General features: G+C 39.6%; 1 protein-coding gene across 1 annotated transcript; it reads left to right on the top strand.

Moving 5' to 3' along the window:
- LOC139718762 (nitric oxide synthase 1-like) lies at positions 1-25,746 on the top strand. Its single transcript, XM_071630227.1, has 24 exons — positions 1-163; positions 242-369; positions 4,182-4,312; positions 5,234-5,396; positions 6,011-6,102; positions 6,972-7,113; positions 7,580-7,719; positions 11,280-11,454; positions 12,903-13,004; positions 13,714-13,908; positions 14,300-14,397; positions 15,021-15,165; positions 15,738-15,839; positions 15,905-15,917; positions 17,310-17,348; positions 18,539-18,726; positions 19,835-20,058; positions 21,081-21,275; positions 21,585-21,768; positions 21,916-22,126; positions 23,473-23,560; positions 23,807-24,098; positions 24,680-24,871; positions 25,537-25,746. The coding sequence occupies exons 1-24, from the start codon at positions 1-3 to the stop codon at positions 25,744-25,746; spliced, it is 3,612 nt and encodes a 1,203-aa protein (XP_071486328.1).
- The last annotated feature ends 1,746 nt before the right edge of the window (positions 25,747-27,492 follow it).

The following is a 27,492-nucleotide window of genomic DNA, read 5'->3' as shown; positions in this document are numbered from 1 at the left end:
ATGCAACTGGTCAACGGAGAAATAAGCGGCGTCCAGACGGGAGGAGTGGCCACCGTTGTGCCCACTACCGAGATGTCCGTCCAGACCGACCCCATTACTTCCTTACAAGCCGGAGAGAGTTCGGCCGAAACGGTGGTCAAGCGAAATGTGGAATCGCCACCACCGCTGCCACTCCCACCAGCACTGCCCCTACCACCAATACCACCATCACCACCATCACCACTGTCCCCCTTATCACTGTCATCTAGCGGTCAAAGTGGTACTGGTTTCATGTGCCCGTTTAGCAGGGAGCGAGCAAAATACGTAAAGTTGCATGACTTATCCAGTGGAAAGCAATACGCAGACAGTTTGCATCGAAAAGTTTTGACGGTAAGTAGATCAAAATCACCCAATTTTCTTTTGTGTGGAAGTATTAGTTCATTTCTTTAATTTTTCGTAGACTACACGTTATTTCCAAGTTTTTTTATTTCATGCGCAATTTTAATCCACTGTAAATGCATGCTAAAAAGCTTGCAAACCCTCATATATCGTAGCATTTCAAAATACCACAGAAAGTCTGTGTAAGAAAGTTCTTTTTGCTGTCCATCCTCTATAAACTTTAAGCTAATACCTGTACTCATACCACATCAAGAGCACACAGTCTTAACAGATTCAGCGTTGAAGGCACCAATATGCATGAGCTGTGTCCAATAGTATATTTAGTTTTCCATATAGATGTGATTGATTTGTCTTTCTTCCATTCGTAGAAGTGTTCTGATTAAAAAAAAAACGGTTCAGCGATATTCATCTAATATCTTTCTGATGATGCCAGGTAAAGGTTTCTTTTTATTGTCGCCGTGATTTTCAGATTTAGATATCATATTTCTACAACTGTCTCCACTCTTTGTTTTAAGCATAATTCTCAACGACACAATGCGGAAATGAAAAGATGGCAACGAATTTACAAAGCCAGTGACACGGATGTTATCTCGCGTTGTACTTGGGAAGAAAAATACCAGCCTGCATTGAGAAAGCTTAAAGGTGTCTCCAATATCGCTTTACATAACTTTCATTCTGGCAACCGATTGGTAAGAAATTTAAGGGAAGTTACATTGTTTGGTGTTACGCAGTGTAGTATCAGCTGCGAATCACTTTCATAATCGTTACAAAACCATCTGAGCATGAATATTCATCGTTGCGCAATATCGTAAGGAAAGGGGGAATTGATGAACCGGTGGATTGCGCGCACGACATGCGCATGTGCTTTCGAGACACTACTCCTCCCTTGCACATTGTGCAGAAAAGTTTCGAAGGAAATGCTTTTAGCCCATAGTGACCTACAATTTGGCAGAGCCGTTAACTTTTCCGAGGTCTTAACGCAATATCTGCATCATACGTGTAATGCATATTTTGTTTTTAATTCCTAGAATAGACCTATAGTGCTCATTATAAAAACAAAATATAAAATACAATGGTTATGCAAATGCCTAAGGCTCAAAACACCGACTGCAATAATGTCTTATAAATGCAAAATCAAACTTCAATAAAAAAAACTTTTTACTTTGATCATTTACAGTGTTGTACTGTTTGCGATGTAATAGATTTAATTTCAAAGTAACAGCAAAGTAACCTGAATAAGTGAGGGCCATCCACAAGTGAGAAATAAAGTATTTCTTCATTATAAAGGGAAAACTTTAATGGGAGAAAGAATTGCAAGTTGCACCTGATAGTATTAGATGTGATTTCTGTTATATTATTGCATTTTTTCGCACCACAGTACATTTTACCAGCAACATGATATGGATTTATATCCCGTCTCGGTCAAACCGAAAGCATTGTCTTGTATCAATGTGCCAGATTTTTCTACTCTTGACTTCATTTTCATACTAAAAGACTCTGGTCTAAATCATTATTTAGAATGATGCTGTAGAGCAAAATTTACGGTCTTATTCCAAACTTTTTAAATCTCTTGTTAATTCAATACCTAGCCCTTTTGAGCCCTGTGTTGCTATCCCCAGATTATAAAACTTCCAAAATTCCGTCATTTATATAGGCCTTTATTCAACAATATCTGAATGTCATCTTTTGTATTCACACGATATATTTGATTGTAGAAATCTGGCGGTGTCCTTCAAACATCGCTGTTAACAAATCGTTCAGTCTTCAGTTGTAAAGTTTTCATGTAAGAGAGGGCTTGGGTAAACTTGTTGATTTTCAAAATAATGAAAGAAGAGTCGAGGAAAGGGAAAAACATAAGGAATTAGATATAATCAAAGAAAAATGAGAGATAGATGGGAAGTGTCTCGATTCTAATCGGTACAATTATATCATTCTCGAAAAAAAAAATGACCGTATTCAGACTTCTTGACTTTGAGTCAGGTTTCTTCATTGTCACAATTTTTGCATTCGCAGTTTTATGAGAAAAGCGCAGATTATGCGGCGCAGAAGGGGTATCCTTCGTTCATATCATACAGATACATCTTGGTCTCCTTGGTAGTCACTTGGTGAACATCGCCTGAGGAGCTGAACTGTCAGCCGAAAGAATCAATAGCGAGTCCCGAATGATTACTAAAGATTTGCTTGATTTCTAATGACTCTCAAAGAGCCGATGAATGGACAACAGAGATATCCGCATTTGTGCAGAAGAGGAGAAATTGTTTGGGTAATTGCGAACAATCGAGAGTTAATCTGCTTAGGAAGATTCCTACTTGTCCCTAGAGGATTGCGTCAATTGTGCTGTAAGCTCCCACAGACCTCCGCCGCGAGAATGGGAGCGGAGCGGAAAGATTCGGCCCTGAGAACATGGATCACGTCAATAGTTTGCGGAAACTTTTTAAGTTGTTATTTCAGAGCATTTAATACATGCATTCACCCACAGTTTTGAAGTTTCTGTCTTCTCAGAACGCAGCATCTTCAAACATTAAAATCATCTAATATAATATCATAAAGATACATTAAAAACAGTATACAACTCATACAAGATGAACACGGTACGTGGCGCAAGCTAACACTAGAACTTTGGATGGAATAACTTAAGGCATTGTTTGAACTCATTACACACATTCATGGATTTCTTTTTTTTTATCTTTCCCTCATCGCAGTTTTTGTATGAATATGATTATGATGGTTGTATGTACGATATCAAGATGTCCCAAGTGTAAAATGATATCTACCCTGACCATGAAATTTTAGTAGGTTAAAGACAGTATGATCGTCACCAAAGTGTGATTCTCAAATGCGACTACAATCTTAAGTGTTAATCGTTGATATAACTTAGCATTGTCCATCAAGATATAGAATCATAACTCTATTACAAATGACAGAAAATAGAGTAGATAACTTTAAAAAAAAACTTCTCTAGAAAATTGCAGTGTAAGATAATGTTGCTTTTCTAAGAATTATTACACTAAATAATGATTTGATCAAAATAGTGATGGTTGATATCATTTTTGATTCGAGATTTTTTTTGTCAGCTACAAAGTGCACCTTACACTACATTAAAGTTCTTTTTCTATACATATTTTAATCTTAAAGGACAAGTTCACCTTCAGAACCATAAGGATTGAGAGAATGCAGCAATATTAGTAGAACACATCAGTGAAAGTTTGAGGAAAATTGGACAATCGATGCAAAAGTTATGAATTTTTTAAATTTTTGTGTTGGAACCGCTGGATGAGGAGACTACTAAGGCTCGTGATGTCATATGAGTACAACAGTATAAAGAAAATGTAAAGAAAATTCAACATATTTTCACTTTTTTTCGCGTAATAAAAGAACACTTGATTTGCCTCTTTCTAAAGTCAATGGGAATAATATTACCCATAGTAACGAGTCAAGGGAATGTGTACTTTTTTCAAAAGATGAAATTTTGTGAAATTCTCCTTATATTTTTCTTATGTTGTTGTACGCATGTTACATCATACACGGCAGTTGTCTTCTCATCCAGCGGTGACTGCGCAGAAACTTCAAAAATTCATAACTTTTGAACGGATTGTCCGATTCTCCTCAAACTTTCAATGATGTGTTGTACTAATATTGCTACATTCTCTCAATCCTTATGTTAATGAAGGTGAACTTGTCCTTTAAAGTAATATGTCGCTCTTTTACTGACCTAAATTGCTTTATTTGAGTCTCACCAAGTGTGAATCGTTACTATTAGTAACATTTGTCTCATTTTCTTAATAATGAATCATTTGTCCCAGGACACGCAATGTACGGAGAAAAGATGCATGGGGTCCGTTATGTTCCCGCCAAGAGAAACTTCTCGGTCCAATGAGGAGGTGTTGTTCCAAGCGGAGGACTTCATCAACCAGTACTACACACACGTCAAGGGGTAAGCCAAAGCACCGCTGCGTACACGTTACGAGACCGACACCCACCCACGAATCATACAGCCCTCGAGTTATACAGCCCATGAGTTTGGCACTATAAGCAAACAAGGCCCATTAGGAGGCCGACACATTAAGCCCCGAGTTGTAATGTCGAACTCGTGGGCTGTTTTTGTCAGTAGTGTCGAACTCATGGGCCGTATTTACCTCATGTAGAACTCGGTGTATGACTCTTGGGCTGTGTGACTAACGGACCTTTTTTCAATGTCGAAGTCGTGAGCTGCATGACTCGACGTGGGTGTTCGGTCTCGTGGGATGACCCCGCACCGTTTTTCTGAGTTTTTAAAAGATGTTGCACACAGATGACCGAAACGTCAATGGGATTTTTAGTTTTATTTGAAAAAAAAAATGACGAATGAAATACGAAATCTTGACCCAACTACAGTTACAGACATGAAGAGGAAAAGAGGAAACAAATGTATGAAAGCTTTCCTTATCACTTGTCTTGAAATGAAATACAACCACTTACACACCAAACTTTTAAGATAGATATTTTCGCTACAGCATTCCTCTTGTGGTCACATGCTATTTTTTTTCTTTCTCCTGTTTTTCTCTCTCCTACTCTTAACACTCGTCTTCTTATTCGTCCCTTTAATGCATTTTGTCTCTCCTCATGCTATTTTCTCTGTGTCTAATCATTTGACGTTAACAATTCTCTGGCTGGTTGTTTATTAATCAATTCTGAAGTCCCTCCAACTTCCCACCTTTGAAGTACGTTGTCAGCATCTAGACTAATCATTTCAAATGTTTTGAACAGGCTTAACTTTTGATGTGCTCTGATCATTTAAAGTACATATCTTGAAGATTCTAGAAAGTTCAAGAGTGTGCTGTTTATCACTATAAATATCTGGATTGCCACCTACCAGGGCACACAGTGCAGATCACACAGAGAGACTTGCAGCAGTCCTGGACTCGATTGAAAAGACTGGATCCTACGAACTGACTGAGGCCGAGCTGATTTTTGGAGCAAAGACAGCATGGAGAAACGCACCTCGCTGTATTGGCCGCATTCAATGGAATAATCTACAGGTGAATGGATATTGAATGATCGAAGTGCTTGATAAAACATAGAAAAAACGAATGGATTTAAAATAGTAAAATAGTATCGTTGTCAACGTAAAATTCAGAGACTCGTTAATTCTTATTTTATGCTTGTCACGGGAAATCAAAATATTGTCACGGTGGCGTATTTTGAAGTGCTGCTACTCTCTCTCTCTCTCTCTCTCTCTCTCTCTCTCTCTCTCTCCTTTCTTTGGTGTATAACGTTCAGCAATTTAGGATGCCAGTGTCGTCAATAAAAGCAAAGGTTTGAATTGAACCAATAATTTCCGGTAGGAAGTTTATTGAGGATACTAGTGATTTCTTCACAGTTGGGTTAATTTTAGAAATGTATAATCAATAGCACGTTATCTCGCAAGAGTGACAGATAAAACAATGTTGATGCAGCATCTGTAATTTCTCTCTGAATGTGAGCTATTTTCCATTCAAGACGAAAAGAAAAAACACACACACCACAATATACTAATGTTATTCTATGTGAGGATTGAGTTTGAAAAGTTTTCGTCTGTCGGGAATTGACAGGCTCGTGAGATATGCTGCGACAATCACCCGACAACTAGTGTATTGATTGTTGTTTTTAACAGGTATTTGATGCCCGCAGTGTTCAGACTCCTCAAGAGATGTTTTGTGCTGTGTGCAGACATCTGAGTTATGCTACGAACAAAGGCAACATCAGGTATAGACCACATGCATAGATTCTATGACCTTTCGACCTCTGTGACGATGTCGAGCGTTCTCTTTTTGTTTACATTATCACTTGCCGAAAGCTGTCATCAGTTATCCCTGGACTTAGGCCTAATGGCTCGACTTATATTTATTGTCAGAGACATTCCCATTATTTTCATTCAGCTATATTTCTGTTGTAAAACGTTGAGGAGTATTAGCGTTTTTTATGTTATTTGTCAAGGCGACGGACACAACTGACACGAATTTGAATCAAGATTACATCATAATCAATAAATACTATTTCTCTTTACTAGATTACTTGACTTCCCTTGGATTCATCAGTCATTTACTAAACAAGAGATAACTAGACACAGATGAGCATTTGACTTTTACGTGCTTTGAGAGCCGCATGGCACAGAAAACCCCATTGTAGCATTGTAGGCTACACACTGACCAACGTCCCTGGCACAGAAAGAGTTAGGTAGTATTTCAATGTGCGACATTTCACTGCCATGAACTGGCTTTAGCTCAGTTTTAGTGTCGCTGCCAGGTAAGCAGTAAGTGTAGGGTCCATATCCCAATATTGAGATACCCTAGACAATTATGATCAAACTGAAAGGGAATGCATGAATGTTAATTATGAAAGGTATCTCCTTGTTGTGACTGCAAACTTATTAAAGAAAAATATGAAGCATTGTTGACTCCTGTATCTCATATATCAAAATGGTCTTTACGTGCATTTATCGGATTTACCACATGATGCATCGGCGCCATTTTTTTTTTCTGGTGTTGACTCTGAATACCGAGTGTCGCATGAGAAACTTTGAGGTATGTAGGTAGTCAAACGATCTGTTCTTTTTTTACCGTGCCGTCGGACAGGTCAGCCATCACGATCTTCCCCCATCGCAAAGGTCACAGGGGTGACTTCCGGGTGTGGAACAGGCAGCTGATTAGCTACGCAGGGTACAAACAGAAAGATGGATCTATTATCGGAGACCCCATCGGGGTAGAGTTTACCGAGGTATGTACAACTAATGTTTTTACTGGTTCTCTTGCTATTTCCACCTGACTGTGTTCATAATCACTGTAGTTGTATTTAACAATTTCTCTGCCAATGAGTCAAATGTGCACAAATTTCACACACGATCATGCACAGGAAATAAACATGGCACTCAAGAGGTTAATGACCTTCAGAGCATCACTCAGCACTCACATTTAAAGACAGGTACACAATGTGTAATTTCATTCTGCGAGAATATTGCGTTGGATTACAAAAAAAAACCTGCAAGAGACGGATATATTTATATAGATAGATGGATATGCAGTCACAAAGATAGATAGATAGATAGATAGATAGATAGATGAATAAATATATAAATAAATAAATTGAAAGTTAGATAGATAGAGAGACAGAGACAGAGACAGAAAGATAGATATGTCAGCCTTTTAAAATCAAGGTCAAGAATGTTGAACGATTTTTATTGCAGGTGTGCCAGAGGCTCGGATGGAAAGGGAAAGGGGGTCCTTTTGACCTCCTCCCATTGGTCCTCCAAGTAGACGGCGGTGACCCGGAAGTATTCGAGATTCCACTCGACCTCGTACTTGAAGTGCCACTCGAGCACCCCAAGTAAGTCGCACGTGATTGGAAGTTTATGAAGTTTCTCTCACATTAATATTATACCTAAATCTCTTTCTCTTTCACTCTGTTTGTATGTGTGTTTTGATATATTTTAAGTGGCAATTACGGAAGCACTTTACAGGACTTGGCTTCATATAAGGCTCCGCCTTCCTGTCAAATTCCTAATGCTTCATGATTTTTATGTTGATGTTGATATTTTGTATCCTTTGCAGACATGTCAGTTACTTTATACACACTTGACGACATGAATTTGAAAGTAATGTATTTGTTCTTATATATTGTGTATTTTTTCTGTTTGTTTGTATGGCTTTTATGAAGTACAGTATTGGATAAATAAATCCACGAAAAAAATCCATTTTACTGCTCAATGGGCGACCTACCAGAGGACGGAAAGACAAGGCATAGAGATTAAAGGACCCAGCTCGGGGGCATAATTCTAATGCTGGCAGCAGAATCGAACCAGGGACCTTTAAAATAGCAGCAACGGCTCTTGTATCTCTATGTCTCACCGTGTGTGTGTCTGTCTGTTTGCATATTCTGTGTTGCGTGTCGGATCTACAAAATACAATGTGTGCCCATCAGAAAGTTTCATTACATTTCCCTCATCCCTCGCAGAGATTGACGGCAAGTTAGGTTTCGTTGATATGCAAATAATTTCAGCAATATCTGTAAAACAGTTCCATGACATTTGCTCCTGCGACAATTGCTCCCATGAAGTACAGTATCTGCAAGCTAAACAAACATTAACTCTACCCACAAACATAACTCTAATCCTTATCCTATTAAACCATCCCATCATATTAAACCTAAAACCTTATCACAAGCCGAACCCTTATCCTAATTCCTTGGAGAAAATAAGAACCAATTGTCGCAGGAGCAAATGTCGTGTCACCCATTAAAAAATTAGATATATGCAGACATGCTAAAGCAAAGGAAAGTTATTCACTTTCCGTTTTGAGGTGTGCAGATCCACTCGGCGCTCGGCGTCCGTAAATATAAAGTCCAAACAACACTTTTCCCAGAGCTCAGTATGAACTCATGTATTGGTTTTCAATGTATCATTTCGGACTCTCTCACTTATGCATCGGTAATCAGCACTAATCTTAAAAAGTTATTAGGTAAAACTTTACTTTCTCATTTTGAAATATTTTGTAGCTTAAAGGGATCGTTTATAGTGGTGGTTGTGTCCTAACTTCATGTTTCTAACACTTTTTGGTGAGATAACGAGAAAACTCATATGAAAAATGAAAGAGCATGAATTTCCACAAGGAATCATTTCATGGAAATAATAATAGTTCTGAAATGGATGAGATTTCCAAAACGAAGCAATGCTAATAAAAGGTGGGACCCACCTTTTATTATGATTACTTCGTTTTGCTTTGTTTGTGGATGCCTTTGCTATTGCAAAACCGATTTTCATCGGATAAACTTGGAATTTCTCTTAAAATCGTATGCTCTGTACTATTTCATACATAGTTTCTTGGTATCCTTGCAAAAAAGTTAAAAGCTCAATTCTCATCTCCATCGATACTATACCATCCCTTTAAAAGAATCTAAGTAAAACTCTCATTTGACATCTGTGATAAACAAAATCGTGATGTGATAAAATTGTCATCGTCATGTCACTATTGGTCGATTTTCATTCCCTATCGAACCTTAACCATTTTCCGAAAGACATTAATTTTCGTCTACCACATCTACAAAGGGACCATTGAACAAATCCACGTAAACAAAACAAGCAAATGAGGAGTGAATGTCTCCTCTCCCATGCTTTAATCCAGATGTTTCTTCTCGGAGCGATGCGTGACGGACATGGTTTGTGACCAATCATTGTCTACGAGTATCGAAACGCATCGACAAATAAAAACAAAAGGAATTTACACGTGTCGTAACATGTGGCTGTCATGTTCATTTTAAGATACATTACACTGTTCTCAATCCTCTGTGGAACTGTCCTAAAGTGCGTTACCAAATGGCTAACGTATATTAGGTGATAAAACATCATCAGCTATCATAATAGTTAAAAAATCAATAATTACACACCAACGACAAGAAGAGATAGAAGAACATCTGAGAGGTAAAAGTGTATAATATCGATAAAAGGGAGATGATGATGATGATGATGATAATGATGATGACACCGATAGAACAGAAGTGCATGTGACACATGTAACAGCGAAAAGGAGGCCCGGAAAATAGTTCGGACAGTGCCGACAGCGGCATCCTCAATATCGATCCGCTCTGGATAACAGCGATCTTTGTGAGCGTGTCCCAGGGGACGGCCGCATTGTGCCCTGCCTCTCGGGGGAGCGTCGGCAGTAATGGGGAGCCAAGTGGAACGCGATTTGTCAGTTTAAGTACTTTTAAAGAACATAAAAGAACGGTGCATAAAACGAGTAATGCCACACCTACTTAAATCATTAGAAATGATCGACAAGCCACAACCTTCGAGTGAAAGAATTAAACAAAATTGAAAAATCCATACAACCAGTGCAGTACATTCCAGCGACAGTGGAATGTTTGTTAGTGTGTATGCGTGTGTGTGTGTACATGACGTGTGTGTATATGGGGGTAGCTAAGGGTCTGAGGGGTGTATCAAGGGTCACACACCCTAATGATGAAATACGAAGCTGTTATCGTAGGTTTAAGTGAATTGGGAGATTCTGGAGAATATTTCTCATTGTCTCTCGACGTTAAAAGCACTTGGTCAATTTCTCCTGTAATAAGATTTTTTATTTGATTCGATTTGATTCGATTTGATCTACCTTATATTGATCCGATTTTGACTTTGTTTAATTGACTTGATTTGATATAATTTTGAAGGACTGTATAAGAGACGACCTTTGCAAGAAGAGGTTGTGCTTTCGTTATCATCATATTTGAGATCTGTCTTGGTGATCACCTCCTTCCATTAACTGCCTGCTGTACTGTTACCATTACAGCTATTGGCGTCTCAGTCATTGTCAGTAAAGGTGTGGAACATAGGAAATCCCCTTAGTGCCTGCACTGTAAGGCTGCGTTCACATAGAAGTATACGGTATTCGCTATTCGCTATTCGCTATTCGCTATTCGCTATTCGCTATTCGGGCACCCAGTACACCATCACCCGCACCGTCAACTCACCATCCCATGCAGTGAGGATTTCCTCCTACATCCCAGCAAATCTTACTAACAATTTCTAAATTGCATCAGAATGTCAGTCTACATGCTTATTTGTGCTAAAAGGCAAATCCAGACCAAAATTGTCATTATTTCATAAACGAGAGACGGTATACGCTGCAAGAAAATCGAACAAGCTCGATTCCCACTTTGCTATTCGCAGCTATTCGGTACTTTCGAATACTGCCCTCCTATGTGAACAGGTGTTAGGAAATCCTATCGTTCGATTCAAGCTATTCGCGTGCCCTCGAAAACGAGCACCGAATACCCGAATGCTTAGTAGTATACTTCTATGTGAACGCAGCCTTAGACGCACGATATTGGTATAGGCACGTTTTCTTGGGCAGTGCACAGCATTTTGTTAGTCATCCTACGTCTTGAACATAAAGGTACCCATGGTTCAAGGAGCTGGGGCTAAAGTGGTACGCCGTGCCAGCCGTCTCCAACATGATGCTCGACCTCGGTGGTCTGGAGTTCACCGCCTGCCCCTTCAACGGCTGGTACATGGGTACAGAGATCGGGGCCAGGAACCTGTGCGACAAGAACAGACTGAATATGCTCAAGGTACAACAGTTTTTAAGCTCTTGCATTGTGACTTCGCTAAACCCATCAATTTCATTCAGCAGAAATTATCTTCTTGTCTTTATCAAATTTGTATCTCTGCATTTCAGCGCATATCTTAATTTGTAGAAAGATGGAATGAAACAGACTCAATTTCTTAATCTTCGCAAATCAAGGAGAAACTTCAGTATCATGTTACGTCCCAATATGAGAGAGTAAAGGACACGTCAATCACCTCGAGTATGTTATAAAATCTAAGGACTATAAATTTGTCAAATTTAAGGCCTCTGAAATTCCGCACCCGAAACAAAGAACTGTGTATAGCTTAGAAATGCTTGCTTATATCAATGACTCTTTCCCCTAACTAATAAAAGGCTAACAGTGGCAATTACAAAACATGCAAAAGAAGATGTAGAGCCAAACCACAGGAATGTGGATTCTCGGAATTCCATAATGGACTATGGACAATACCCACGAGTGATGACAATTAATTTCCAGATAATTATACGTTCGGACAAGATACCGATCATTAAGCTTCTGCTGTAATGTGTTGAAAACGAAAGCTGTTTCTATGAAACGCATTCCTATGTGTATGACAGACAGATCAAAATCAATACATGTATTACCTACTACAGCATGCGAACCCCCCCCCCCCCCCCGGCAAAGTTTCACAACATACCCGGATCTGCACACAATAAAAGAGTAAATCCGCCCTCAATCAAAATTGCGTAACTTTTGAACAAATATGTTTTGAGCAAAATAATCTGGCAGGAATACTTCTACACTTATTGACTGATTTCTGGGTTAATATGAGAGTTGCTTGTTTAGTCATTTCTTTCATGTGTTCTCACAGAATGTTCTGACCGATGGATCTTTTTCATTGTCACTCAGAAGTTAATAAATAAGTGTAGAAATACCTCTGCCAAGTTGTTTAGCTCAAAACTTTATCGTTAAAAATGACGCCATTTTTAGTGGAGATGTCGTTGAATCCCTATCTTTTATGGCTTACTCCATCCATGGCGGCTCACTGTATACGTGGTAATAAACAGGACAGATGGCGAGTGAATCGACAATTAACGACAATGAACGATACGCGAATTGTAGTGAATCAACTTGCAACATTTTAGTAATCGTCTACAGATTCTAATACGTAGAATGACCCTTGCAGCAAGAAGGTTACTGCATTAAACAATTTTATTCAAAAGTCATCTGGTATACTCTGCACCAGCTGCCGATAAAGACATTGCCATAACCTTTTGAGATTAGAAGAAAAAAAAATCAAAGAATACAACTGAAGAGACATTTTGACAAAGACCGAACAATTGCAATTATGTTGACAATATACCAGGTCTAGTCCTTTTTGTCTCTTCGCAAACTATAGACTTATAGTGATCCTTCAGGATTTCAGACATTGTATGATTACTGCAATGTGTGTATGTCTTATATAACAGAGAGTGGGGAGAAGCATGGGTTTGGATACCAGTACAAACTCGACTCTCTGGAGGGACCAGGCTCTCGTTGAGACCAATGTGGCCGTGCTCCATAGCTTCCAGGTTGGTATATCTGTGTAGATAGTATTATGTATGATGATTACTGGTATAGAATATCCTATCTGGTAGACATCCCTTTACAATTTGATTTGAAAGAACTTGCTATCAAATCTCATCAGTATGTTAGATAACAAATGACAGAGATGTGCTCCTTTCGTTATGAAAAGACAAATGAGCTTAACGAAAACAAAATAAATTAAACAATAAACTGTTAATAAACGATATTCCCAGTTGTCAACGTCCTTGTTGTTTATAGTTCCGCATATAATCCAGCAAGTTTATCAACAAATAATGGCAATAATGCAGGGGCCGAGGCATTCCTATTTGGACGCAGTGACAGGTTGCAATTGCCCCGACACATTATTGAAACAAATTAGTTTTTGGTTTGAGTTTCTTCAGTTTGTCTCCCTCTACAAATTAAAATTTGTTAAGATCGCAACTGCTGATCTGTAAATTGACAAAATCAAGTAATACAACTGAAGAGACATTTGACAAAGACCGAACAATTGCAATTATGTTGACAATATTCCAGGTTTAGTCCTTTTTGTCTCTTCGCAAACTATTTATCAAATTAGTTTTTATCACACCCCTCGCCAGTCATTTGAGTAGAGTTAATAACTGTCTTCGATGACATGTATTTTCCTAGATCTATAGCAAACCATACATACATTAGGTAGGCATAACGCACTTCCGCCTCCCCTTCCCGCCGTAGAAAATGAACGTGACTATAACTGACCATCACTCTGCGTCTGAGTCATTCATGAAGCACATGAAGAACGAGCAGAGGCTTCGTGGCGGCTGTCCAGCGGACTGGGTGTGGATCGTCCCCCCGATGTCCGGCAGCATTACCCCGGTCTTCCATCGTGAGATGCTCAACTATTGCATGAAACCTTCATTCGAGTACCAGGTGAGTTTATAACACTGTGCTTCATTCACTCTTATATGAACAGCTCACTCTCATGAATATAGGCTGACGACACAAAAAAAAAAAAAAAACCAGTAAAACAAACAAACATGATGTATGTGTGCACTACATTCTTCGGTATTATAATACATTGAGAAAAATGTCTTCGCGTGAGACAGATAGGAGAAGTTACTGTTCTTGTAACTGTAGGCATTGGCCGCAGTCAGTTGCTAGAATAATGTGACAGTGAATACATCTCTACCATGTCCACCACCGATAACAGAGAACACCAGTAGAGGGGTGTAGCGTAAGAAGGTTATGCGTAGTGTGTTTACTCTAACAAGCACATGATATGAATTCCATCGTCGTCTTTTCGTTATATTTCCATTGGTAGGATGAGGCATGGAAGAGCCACACGTGGGCCACAGACTCGGCAGATGGAGGGCGCTGTGTACAGAAACGAAAGCACGTCACCCTGAAGCAACTTGTCACGTGAGGGCGTACTCTATCAATCTATGACACATGCGCAGAAAAGTGTTCATAGGCAGATATTGCATGGTCATTGAATACACCTAGGATGATGACAACAATAATGAAGAGGAAATGTTAAACGTCCTGAGAATGAGGATTGATCATGGTCATTATAAAACAAAAAAAAAAAACGTTTCCTATGAAGTAAAGTTCAAATTCATTACTGGTCGACGACGTCACAGACGTGGCCCTTTGTGTGTTTTAAGTGCCTATATGCACAGACAATTCATAACAAGGATAGTACACACCATCCCACGTACACGACACAGAAAGGATCAAAGTGAATAAACTATCGTCTTTGACGCACGGTCGTCGTATATACGAAATCATGCATTTTGTAGACATCGTTTGTTATTGTTTGATTTTAAAGAGATAAATGTAAAATATATGTTACATTGGTAAGACTTTAAAGGTAAAACTAAAACACACACACAAGCACAATAGGCATGCACAGTCAAAGTAAACGCTTTAAGGGCTTTGTTTTTGCTTGTGTTTTATGCATTCAAGGAGCAAGTCAGAATTTTTTGACAATCTCTCATCCGAGGAATCCAAATAATTGTTGATCTATATCTTGTTACTTGCAGAGCGGTGATGTTCATGACGAGATTGATGGGTAAAGCCCTGGCTAAGAGAGTCAAGGCAACCATTCTGTACGCCACAGAGACAGGCAACTCGGAGAAGTTTGCTAGGATGTTATGTGAGATGTTCGGCCATGCCTTTCATGCAAAGGTAAGGCGGAAGAGAAGCATTTTACCATCAGCCCCGGACTTTTTAGATTTGAATCCTTGCATAAGCTTTATTTGTCCCTTTGCAGTTGGTGTATTTGTTAACATTAAGATATAAACAGCGGAAAAAAGTATCGCAAGAATAAACATCCATCGCACACCTAACTGATACAAACATTTGATATCAAGATAATGATTATGCTAATTATGATGATGTCATTCTAGATAGTGCAATCACCATGTTTCATATTACACATAATGATAAAAATGACCGTGTGTCACGCCTTTTCCAATATTGCATTTATCTTTTTAATAGCGACTATGTGTATTTTGACAAAGGAATTTCATTCACTCATCAACATTCAGGTATACATAGAAATAAATGTAACTTGATATCTATTTCATACTTTATGTAGTAGAAAAGTTTGTATACGCAGAAGGGTAGCGAATTCGATCTTTTTACCCCAGTGGGAGGAACTATAGGAGGGGGGGGGGCAATCAATAGGGGAGGGAAGACTAGTAAAGTTGGTAGGTAGTTAACACCTGAATCTGTTGCCTTTTAACTGCCTTGCCAAGGTGCTCTGTATGGATGCCTACGATGTAGCCAATCTTGCGAACGAGTCACTACTGCTGGTCGTCACGAGTACGTTTGGAAATGGAGATGCCCCGGAGAACGGAGCGGTAAGTACTCAACCCTTTTTTTCTATCCTTACTTTCTCCTTTTAGCCCCTCTTTAGACAAAGTTGTCAGATGCTAGTGCTTTGGTTCATTTTTATATAATATGTTGCTTTCCTTATTTTGCCGATACCCCGTCCAGTTATATTGACCTTCCACACTTTGTCAGATTTTAATGCTCGTTTGTAAAGTTTGTAAAATCCTTGCCAGCCCGATTATTTTGAACTGTTTCATGTTCCTAGTGATTAATGGTCATTGATAACTTTACAAACACAAGCTTAAGCACATACAAGTAGTTTCTCTTCACACACTGTTTCGTTATCAAAAACCCTTTTCCACACATTCTAATATATAATCTAAATAAAGTTGAAATGAATTGAATTGAATTGAATTGAATATGTTTAGCAGTAGAAATTGGAGCACATCACTATTAACCAACTTTAATTGCAAACAGTTTTCATAACCATTTGACAAAGACGACTGCTGCCAAAGAATGTTTTCTGTAATATTGATTTCTTCTTTCCCTATCAATCATCTAAATCCAGAATTTTGGGAACTGTCTGTTGGACTTGTGCCGAGACAATACTGCAAACGGTCTAAAGAGGTAATAAACCCACTTTCCAACCTTACATTTTTCCCCTCTATAAAGGTAACCACCAGCTAGTCCGGTTGTGACAACTTTGTGTTGTAAAGCCAATATTACATGTCATTTCGTTTCAGAGTCTATTATCCGTACCTCAGAAACATCGGTCGGTATTCCCAAGGTAGATTTAGCCATTGAGTCGTCGTTTATTTCATCATGTGCATGATATAAAAATATATCTATGCTATCGTAAACTTTGGCCCGAATTTAAGCAGATGGTTTACTTTGATTTAAACCGTGGTTTATGCAAATTTCTTCTACCTAAATACAATTGGCAGATTGCGTACGTCAACAGACGTCCAGTAACAAACGCGCACTTCAAAACTACGCCTATTTCAAGGTTATTTTAGACCATGGTCTAACTTTGTACCACGGTCACATTTTAAACCACCTTTGTGAATTCGGGCCTTCAAGTTTGTGTCAATCGCGTCATTTACTTCGTTTTACTGAAGTTATCACTATCTGCTGTGTATATCAATTATATTTAGCTCTTCCATAGTTTTTTTTTTCTTATTCTTTGTCACTATGAGACATTTACTTGCTTTGATGTATTATTATTGTTTTGTTTTATAGAATGGAAACACCCGCAAGACCGACCGCGAGCAAAGATGCCGTACATACGAGGTATCTAGTAAATCATTTATTGGAGATATTAGCAAGCTTTAGATATGCAACGCGAACGCTAAAAGCGACGCTAGTAAGTTTTAAAAAAGTGTTCTGCACATGCGTGAGACAGCGTTCCCACTCTTCAACCTGGGAGGCTGCGTCATAATAGCGTTCGCGTCGCAGATCTAAAGCTCGCTAGTATCTACTTCTGTGCATAACCGCAGGAATCATTGTACAAAAAAAAAAGAAACAGAAAAAAAAGAGTATTTGATTTTGGGCTATTCGTTTCTGTTTAAAAAAAAAAAAGAATACCGGCCTAAAAAAAAAAAAATAAAAATAAAGGTATTGTTTACCATTGGGAGCGGTGATTTAGAAATGCTCGCGTTATACATTAATTTTGATGCATATGTGTTGGTCAGTTGTATCGCAAAACATCTTACCATATAAAAATTTCGCAACAAAGGCTAAAATATAAGGATATAGGCCTACCATGTATCACTAATTTTCTTAGTAAATCATAACTGTAGACGGTTTATTCTAGAAACAATGTTATCATAACGATTGTTCATATTTCGTATATTTAACAATACTTCACATTGATCATAATGAAAAACATTTTTCATTGGTTGTTTCTATCCCTAATTGACATTTTAGAACCATTTTGACGCGCTAAAGCTGGGTTTTTATTTGCTTGCAAAATGGTAAATAATGCCTTTAATATACACGAAAAATGTTATTAAACAAGCGATATCTCGATATCAAACAGAGCTGCCATTTCACATATAATGAAAGCTGCCACAGTCTCGTGTCTTCCGTATTTTCTGTCGGAGGGATTGTATAAATCACTCACACCTTTTCGATAGAAATAGAAACGAAAATAGAACAAAAGTATTGTCGACTCATCACTTGATATGCAAATAGATAAAGTGTTGTATTGATGATAGTTATCAAAGTATCATTGAGGATCTTTGAAAACAGAAACTATAACTCGCCAAAAGGATTTACGGAATTTAAAAAAAAGAGAAAGTTAACCTAATGTATTTTTTGTAACTCTAGTCTGAGCTCCATGCGTTTCGACAAATCTGGCACGACTTCCAGCCTGCTCGACAGCGAAAAGAAAGTGGGAATACTCGATAAAGTCAGGTATGCTACATAATAACTGTGTATTGCATATTTGTTTGTTTGATTGTTTCTTTGTCTACTTGTTTGTTTGCTTGATAATTATATCGCAGTATTCTTACGTCAGTAGCGGTGATGTCATTTTTGTTAGCTTGAAGTCTACGTAGAGTTCAGCCCAATCGACAGTTATGTGTTGTTGTTTCTTAGATATTACGGAAATGTAATATCATAGCAATTCAAAAGCAACAGTTGTCTTTTTCTTTCTTTCTTTCTTTTTCTTACGTGGCTGGCTTGTTTGTCACTGTTGTTTCGTTAAATGTTTGATTGTCTTATTTGAATCATGACAGGTTTTCTGTGTTCGGCTTGGGGTCGCGCGCGTACCCCCACTTCTGCGCGTACGCGCGCACTGTCGACCGTCTTCTGGAGAGTTTGGGCGGAGAGCGGATCAGTGCTATGGGAGAGGGTGACGCACTGGGCGGACAGGAGGAGAGCTTCCGGAAGTGGGCCAGACAGGTGTTTGAGGTGAAAGGTCGTTCTCCATGATATGTAGTAATTGCGATGATTAAATTATATAGTAATAGCTCCAAGTGCAATGTAAGAAAAATAATGTCACAACGTCACTGAAGGACGTATGTCGCTAAAGGACCTACTGTAGTCTCACTGGAAGAGACGTCACCGCGACTCATGCGACTCAAAACAGCCAAAAAAAAAAAAAAAAAAAAAAAAAAAACGGCTTGCGCTCTCATCAGGGACGCGACTTCGGAGACGTCTCCCAACAAGGTGACAACTTACTGAGTATTCGCCCGAATGTCGCAGGGACGTCACGGCGACGTCTCCACATCATTGTCGGTAGGTCTCCGCAAGGACGCGGAGAAGTCCACAAGACGGTGTGGAAAGAAAAAATAGTCTCCGCGACTTGGCCGCGAATAAGATGACCTTCCGAAGTCGTCTCCAAGGCCAGGTGGAGACAGGAAATAAAATCTCCGAAAATATCGAGCATTTTCGATTCTCTCGCGACTCTCTGGAGAGCAGGCTAATCTCCAGGGGACGTTGCGGAGACGTCTCCGCGACCAGCGAAATTCGAGTCGCCACCAGGTTGCCACCAAGTCTCTCGTGAGATACCCACTTACAACCTTAATACTTTGCGTTTTGGATATTAACCAAGCGCCACATGTTATATAGAATCTCTATGTCAACTTAGAGCTGTCTTTATGAAGTTACAAGTTCGTAAAGATAAGGCTTCAACAGCAATCCTTAACGAATTAGAATTGTTCCCCATTAACGATCAGGTGTGCTTTTTACAGAATCGCCATACCGGTGCACTGAAAAAAAAGAGGAAAATAATATGTACATCATCAATTTATGGCTGTGGAGGCTCGTTCACTTTTTTTTAAGAAGGCAAAATGCCTAAGGCAATTGTAACACATAGTGTCATTCGTAGGTAATTCAGGAAAGCCTTTATTTTTCAAGTGCACGTCAGAACATTATCCTCGCTTCCTCGGTGTCGCCTCGTACACTTGCTCTTGAATTTCATAATTTTATATGAGTGATGAAACCTTCGAAGCTGACCATGTAATGGCACGTTTAATTTTTTACGAACACCCCTCGGTCTCATGGTATATCTCGGCAGGTGGCCTGCGGAACTTTCGGGGTCGGGGACCCAGCGAACATGGAGGAAGCCAACGCGGCGCTGAGCAAAAACAACTGGAACCCACAGCGGTTCCGCCTGACGGTAGGGGACGGAGCGACCCTGAAGACCGAGAAACTGACCACTGACCTGTCCACTTTACATGACCGAACGGTCTTGTCCTGTCGTCTGATGGAGCGCAGGGAGCTACAAGAGAAGCAATCAGAGTAAGTGTTGTAATTGCTTTACCATGGGCCATGCAAACCTCAATCAGCGAGACTGGCCGATGAATGTTGCTTTGAACGAGATTGTACCAACAAATTGACCTCTGAACTTTAGCGAAAGGGACGTAAACTGACTCTGCTGTTCTAGACTTTCTATCAGTTATCACAAATACCACAGGTATAAGAAGTCTACCTGGTTAAATTCTCCATATCACGTTTGAACTAAGAAATGAACATTGATTGATCGAATGGTATTCTACCGTTCTTCTGAATTAAAACTTTGCAACATTGCAAAAAGAACTGAAAGATAACACCTTACGTTTGTTGTGACTCAGTTGACAAGGTCACGGACTACCAAGTATTGATCTCGATATTCCTGTCTCCGGTCTCACTGAAAATTAGAGGTTTTGTCCCACTATATACCAAAAACCTTTTTTCCCCTCACTACTTAGTGTCCTTCAGATGGAACTTAAAGCAGTTTGTCCCAAGGTTGTGGCTTAGCACTCTGGATAAACAAATCAATTTATGACTAAACAAAATCAAATTTGTGTCTATCACACGTATACAAAAGCCATTTCATCAGATACTATCGCAGCATGACGAATCGTCAAGAAATTATTGTCAATATGGAGCGCTTTTCGCTATTTGTTTATTACAAGTGTAGATTGCTTTCTTTCATATAGCAAAGATTGCACTTTATTGTGTCTTTTTCGATAAGTGATTAAAGTTTAGTGTGACTTTTCAAAGCAGGAGACAGTATCAGATTCTGTCGGTTTGTTAATACACAATTATTTTGAGTATTCCATCAGGCCAAACACATAACCTACTAAGAAAAATAAAATCATTATCTAATTATGGGTCAAAAATGTATACCATCTTTAGTGCTCGGTATTCTGCGCCACTCTATGCTCATTTTTATAGCAAGCCCCGTTCTCCTTTGTAACTAAAAGTAACTGATGTCGAATCTTGCTTTATATCTAGATGGCCAATGTATAATAACATACTTCTTTTTTTTTATCCTGCAGACGATCGACAATCTTCGTCCGGCTCGACACACAGGGCGTCCCCAAGCTCCTCTACGAGCCAGGTGATCACGTGGCTATCTGTCCATCCAATGATAGCGAACTGGTAGACAGGACGCTCCGGTTTGTCTCGAGTGAATTCTGTCTGGACACGGTCATCATTGTCGAGTTTCAACAGCAGACTCAGACACCACTCGGTTAGTGAAAATGATTTTTTTTTAAGTATACAGATGTCTCTTCCCTTCCAGAAATGAGTTTAGAATTTACTGTTTCCTGGAGGTATAACAAGGTTTAGAGACTTTGAAATACAACTTTCTTGGTGTGTTTTTTATTCAAATTTCTGTCTGTTGGTGTTCAACAATATAGGCTTACTCGACTTGGCAATCAGCGGGGTAAAGTTAAGTGCAGTTTTCCCCTTCGAATGTGCCAACATCTCCTTTTTTATGTTGAGGGTGATGATTTGTCGAAGTTTCCCATTGTATTTTGCCCTTAACCTTTGGTTTCAATTTTTTTTTTCTCAGGCATGATGAAGGCATGGCATCCGGCGGAGCGCCTTCCTAAATGCTCCCTCCGGAGGGCGCTCTCCAATTATCTGGACATCACCAGCCCTCCAACTCCGGATTTTCTCCGATTACTTGCAACCCAGGCCACGGACAAGGAGCAACAGAAGACACTGGCCCTGCTCGGAAAGGTAAAAGAAGCTTATCCCTCCACGTGCCCACTACGTTTTCAGTGATAATAGTCCGGTGATTGATTTATTCCAAGTGTTAAGATAAATGGCGGTACGTTTATTCGACTCCAGATAATGTTGTGAACCCTCCCGTCCTCTCCCCTGTAGGGTGGTGTCCACTACGAGGTGTGGAAGTACGACCGCAACCCGAACCTTCCCGAGGTTTTTGAAGAGTTCCCGTCAGTGAAGGTAAACCCCAGCTTCCTGCTGACCGAGCTACCGATCCTGAAGCCACGCTACTACTCCATCTCCTCCAGTCCCAAGATGTACCCGGGAGAGATCCATGCCACAGTAGCCGTGGTCGAGTATAGAGTCAGAGGTTGGTATCAATCACGGCACGCCAATGATATTATCTGAAACCTTAAAGGCACATGGAGCCTAGGACTCAAGAGGGCGCTGTTGAATGGTGTGGTGATCACCGCCACCCTTATCACAAAGACAGGGCTGCCAACATTGGAAACTAGTTGAGAGTGAGACTCCCATAGGCCAATGCTATAATTTAGGAGTCAAAATGAGGGAGATCAATAGAAATTCATGCAAATGAAATAAAGTTTTAGAGTGAGTAAGGACCAAACTGAGTGAGTCTCACTCTCAATGAGTGAGAGTTGGCAACCCTGCAAAGATGTATGACACAGCCATTCAAAGTAGATCGCGATCGCATATTGCGTGCGCTTCCTTTTGCACAGATTCAATATTTGTCCACGATTCACTGCCTACATATTGTTAGTATGGCACGAGTATGTAGGACGTGGACTGCACATAATAACGAATAATGTAGACTGACATCTAGTCTTCGCAAAGTCAGCAAGCAACTTTGTTTTTGAAAGTTTCGTACGTAGTAAACTGAATCGGCCAGGGTCAATGGCCTAATCAACTGAAATTGACATCTTGTAAATTTTTGATTATTTTCGGCATAGTTGCTACTCACTGCACGAGTCCTTTGTATTCGGACGTTTGGAACATGGCAGATGAGTTAACATGGGTCAAGAGGCACCTACAGTAAATGTATTATAAAGGCATACTGATAGCTCTGGACACTTTCACTTACCAGTAAATTCAATTAATTCAACTGCAGAAGTCTTAACTAAATCGCTCGTTAAAAGAAAGTCGAATGTTCCTGCATTCCCCACGAAACACTGATATTGGTCGAAATCTCACATGAAAAGTGTAGATAAGGAGATAACGTAATCACTTTGCAACCCCTACCATTGGTTTGCGTAGAAAATTGGGTCTTTGGTGTTTAGTCAGTGATTTAGCGACTAGGTTCGTACAATCCCTACCCCAGAGGTTATCATAGTTTGGCTACTACAAGATAGCAGTAATTTCATGTGAAATCCGCATTCTTGCTCATTCTTATCATTACAAATTAATGTAATGAAAGAATGTGAATATTGAAGTACAGAAAATGGGGGATTTCTGGAGGTGCTGCCTTTACAGCTCCATCAAGCTTTCATGTACCAATGGCATAGTTGGAAGTCAAACATTTTGTAGTAGCTTCCTTATATTGGTGCATATAGCTTATAATAATAATGCTCACAATTTGTTAAATTTTGTCGTACTTGACTGAAAATAAAATACAAAAATAAAACAAAACTCCACTGAACTGAAGATGAAGATGAAGATTTTTTTGTGTTCATGTTGACTACCTCTGCTACCGTTCAAAAGGTACATCCGGGCCTCTTCACCGCGGTGTGTGCTCGTCTTGGTTGGACCGTCTGGCAATCAACGAATCCGTCCCTTGCTTTGTAAAACGGTGAGTCTTATTTTTAATTTAACTCTGCCTGTAGTAACCCGAGATCCTTCATCAAAAGCCAGTCGTACAGTGACTGTCTCTGTAATACATGTAATAAATCTCCGCTGGTTCCTGAATGGAATTGACTGCATACCTACTATACTCTAGAAAACCTCCTTCGCTATAGTGCAGACACGTTTCCATTCGTGTTACTTATCAATTTACATTTTGAAATCAAGACATCATTATTTTGTTCATTGCCCTCAGAGCACCAACCTTCCACATGCCGGCAGACCGGACAAAGCCACTGATCATGGTTGGTCCAGGAACAGGCATAGCTCCTTTCAGATCCTTCTGGCAGCAGCGCCAGTTCGAGCGACGCAGGGCCAAGCAGGACGCCGAGGGCGGGCTTGAAACCTTCGGTGACGTCACGCTCATCTTCGGCTGCCGTGGGTCAAAGGTCGATAACATCTACAAGGACCAAAAGGAGCAAGCTACGAAAGAGGGCGCCTTAACGCGCAATCTGACGGCGTATTCACGGGAACCGAATGAGAAGAAGGTACTGCTGATATTTATGAAGATAATAATTATACCCGAGAGGATTTTTATGACATCAATAATCATCATAATAACACTAATTGTTAGCATTTGAGAAGATGCCGAAATATTGGTCGTCACTCCGATGCTAATGCGGTCGTCATTCCGATGTGGTCGTCATTCGATGTACGATGTATGTTTCTCATGGTCGTCACCCGTCGTCAGTCCAATGTCGTGATTTTCTTTGCAGTCTGGCCATGCTGCATGTGTTGGATGCTCGGGCCGTGGATGAAAATCCAAATCCACTCTCGGTCTTGAAGAACAGCTTCTTCTTCTTCTTTTGAAAGAATTTTTGCAATCTTTTTTGATGTTGCTGAATATAATTCTTAATTACAGTAGGTAGACCCTGTATGACAAATTTCATGTCATTGATGGTGAAGCTAAAACTTATATAACTTGTATTTCTCATCATATGACAATAACAAAGGTGATAATGATAAGATTATAACGGCATTGTAGTTGTCATGTTTGGAGTTATATGATGCATAATCGTAAAGAATGATTACAAAGAGCTATTTGTATTTTAAATCTCAACCTCGTCAGGTGTACGTTCAGGATATCATGACCAAGCAGGCCGAGCTCGTCTACCAGACCGTCTGCCGTGATGAGGGACATTTCTACGTCTGTGGCGACGTGTCGATGGCTGCAGACGTCTGCGCCACACTTGAGAGCATCCTCGCCGAAGAGGGCGGTATGACACCGAGCAAGGCTCACGAGTACGTGAATAGAATGAAGGTAAAAATGAGTCATGATTTTCACTTATTTATCGTCATTGGGTTTTATTTTTCTTTTCTTTTTTCGCATTTCTCTTTAGTGTGAACATCTGCAAAGCCTAGAACAAAATAGTCAACTTAACGCGCAGGACGTGAAAATGTTTAGCATGGCTTTTGTACAGTTCAAATACAGCAAGGTATCAAGCCAGCACCGTTTTGTTTTAAAATGAGCGAGATCGTAATGAGTAGTTTGGTTGGTTGATGGATTTTCTGTTTTGTTTTGTTTTGTTTTGTTTTTCGGCAAAATTCAACCTCAAATTGGTGCATTGGGGGAGGAGGCGTAATTTGTGTGTTATATTAATATGGTAATAATACAAAAGTAAGTTAAAACAGAAAATGTGAACTTATTGATTACTGCCATACATGTTAATGAGACTGAACACTGATTTATTGCCTAAGGTAATTAAATGTTGTTATTTTTTACTACACCATACCGCATTGAAGCACTGAAGCATGATGTCCAGTTGATTTCATTTTTATTTCATTTTTCATTTTATTAAATATTGGTACGTCTTTAAACGTAAATTTGTTTAAGAGTTGCGCACCGAGCCTGCGCATGAATAAAACTATTACGAGTTGGCATTCTCATTGTTCTTGTGTAAATCTCCATGCTCTTCTCCAACCAAGGACACAAATCGATACCATGAAGACATATATGGCGTTACGAGTCGAGCAGCAGAGTTTCAGACTAGGATGAAGAGCGCCGCCAAGCGACAGCAGGTCCTTTTGTCGACTGAAGACCCCGAGATCGCGAAGCCCTCCACCCGAAAACGTCTACGGGATGAAGGCAACGTCGAAGACATTGAACGACCTCAAAAATTTCAGGCAAAGCCGTGAGAGAAATCTGATGGAGCGACTTGATTGGCACCTGGCGAACAATCGGCTACAAAGTAACCATGACCTGATAAAAAAAGAGAAAGAAGTGTAAGATCAGACTATAATGTCTATAGCGGTGACTCTATGACGTGATGACGACTCCAGGCAAGATATGAGATGATAATTATAGGATATAAAATGATAGCAAACATGATAACAAGATATTACATGCTAAAGAACACAGGATGAGAAGGAATTAGGAAAAAAAAGATAAATAATACTGTTCAGATTTGCCTTTAAAGCTGCCCTGGCATGACATTGTTGTTTTTGCTCCCTTACGCAAAATTCACCCCGTTTTCTCACCACCACTGATTAGTCTAGGAGAAGCGCCAGGTGTAGGTAGAGGCGGTGATTTGGCTCAGTCGGTAGCGAGTCTGACTCCAGATACAAAGGACCCGGGTTCGAATCCCGAGTCTAACTGACCAATGTTGTGTGTGATCATACCATCCCCTCTAGCAAGAGGCAAAACACTCTGTCCCTCGGATAGGACATAAAATGGAGGTCCCGTGTGTGAGAGAGCCACAACTCATGCACGTAAAAGATTCAGTTTCATTCATTTATCGTAAAGAGCTAGGTGCGCTATCCGGTGAAGTGGTCCCACCTCACATCCAACTGGACCCCAAGGAAGAGCAGCTGTTGCAGCTGAATATGGGCTATTCAGTCATCTACTCAGGTAGAGAATAAAAAAAAGCCGGCTTACTGGGGAGCTGCGTCTTTTATGTGATTAACATTACTTCGAACTTATTAGATTGTATTGTAGCCATACAGTATTCCAATGTTCACCATGTTTGATATTTCACGACTCCAGGCTATTTTTGTCTGTATATTTCAATTTTCTTGCTTTGGTCAATTATTGTTTATTTGCTTAGAGGCTGTTGTCCACGTCAAGCGATTTGCTCATCGACAAACGGTCTTCCACCCAGTCTTCTATACTTAAGGATTTGTCGTCATGAAATATATGTATATTATTTACATAATTATGTAATGAAAACTCTTGTATACATGTACAGATGTATATGTCCATGATTTGTAGGTATGTTTGATATCATAATACTAATTTCTGTTTTATACAATGGGAGAAATAAAACTTACTCGTAATGATACTGTTGTAAATAATCACATAATAATTTTCTGCCACCTTGGGAGTAGCAGCTGTGCGAAAGGCCGGGAAACTTAGCCGACACCTTAGGTGAGGATGAATAATACATGCACACTACTGGCAGCCCTTGTTTGTGGCGATAATAACATGTAATCCTTATTGAAACAGTTCATAGATATGCCTATAGAAGGAATCAATCGTGACGAGGGAATGCACATGAATATTGTATCTTCCAAATATTCGCAAGGTTTGTACCATTACATGTGCACATGCGACTGAACTGTATTTTATTGTGCCGGTCACTTAACTTTTTAGTTTGTTCGTTTTATTGATTCTCTTTTTCTTTGATATTTCGCATTCTGATATGAGTCGATTTTCTTGGGTTTTGTTGCTTTGGATTTTTGATTTGTAAGCTTTTTTTATGACGTTCATATTGAACTTTAGACAAATGGAAGGGGTTTTTTTGTGTGTGGATTGCTTACGATGAGTCCAAATGACGAGGACTGGGTACATTTTAAAGGAACTTTCTTGAACTTCTGTACATTTGCGTGCTGTGTATGGAGTGTTTGTGAGGGGAGAACCAAACTTATTATAAATGTGTTGTAAGC

Source organism: Diadema antillarum, unplaced genomic scaffold, assembly GCF_040938485.1.
Source record: "Diadema antillarum isolate AM-2024a unplaced genomic scaffold, OU_Dant_1.0 scf00000099, whole genome shotgun sequence".
NCBI lineage: Eukaryota > Metazoa > Echinodermata > Echinoidea > Diadematoida > Diadematidae > Diadema > Diadema antillarum.
This window is presented reverse-complemented; position numbering and strand designations above follow the sequence as displayed.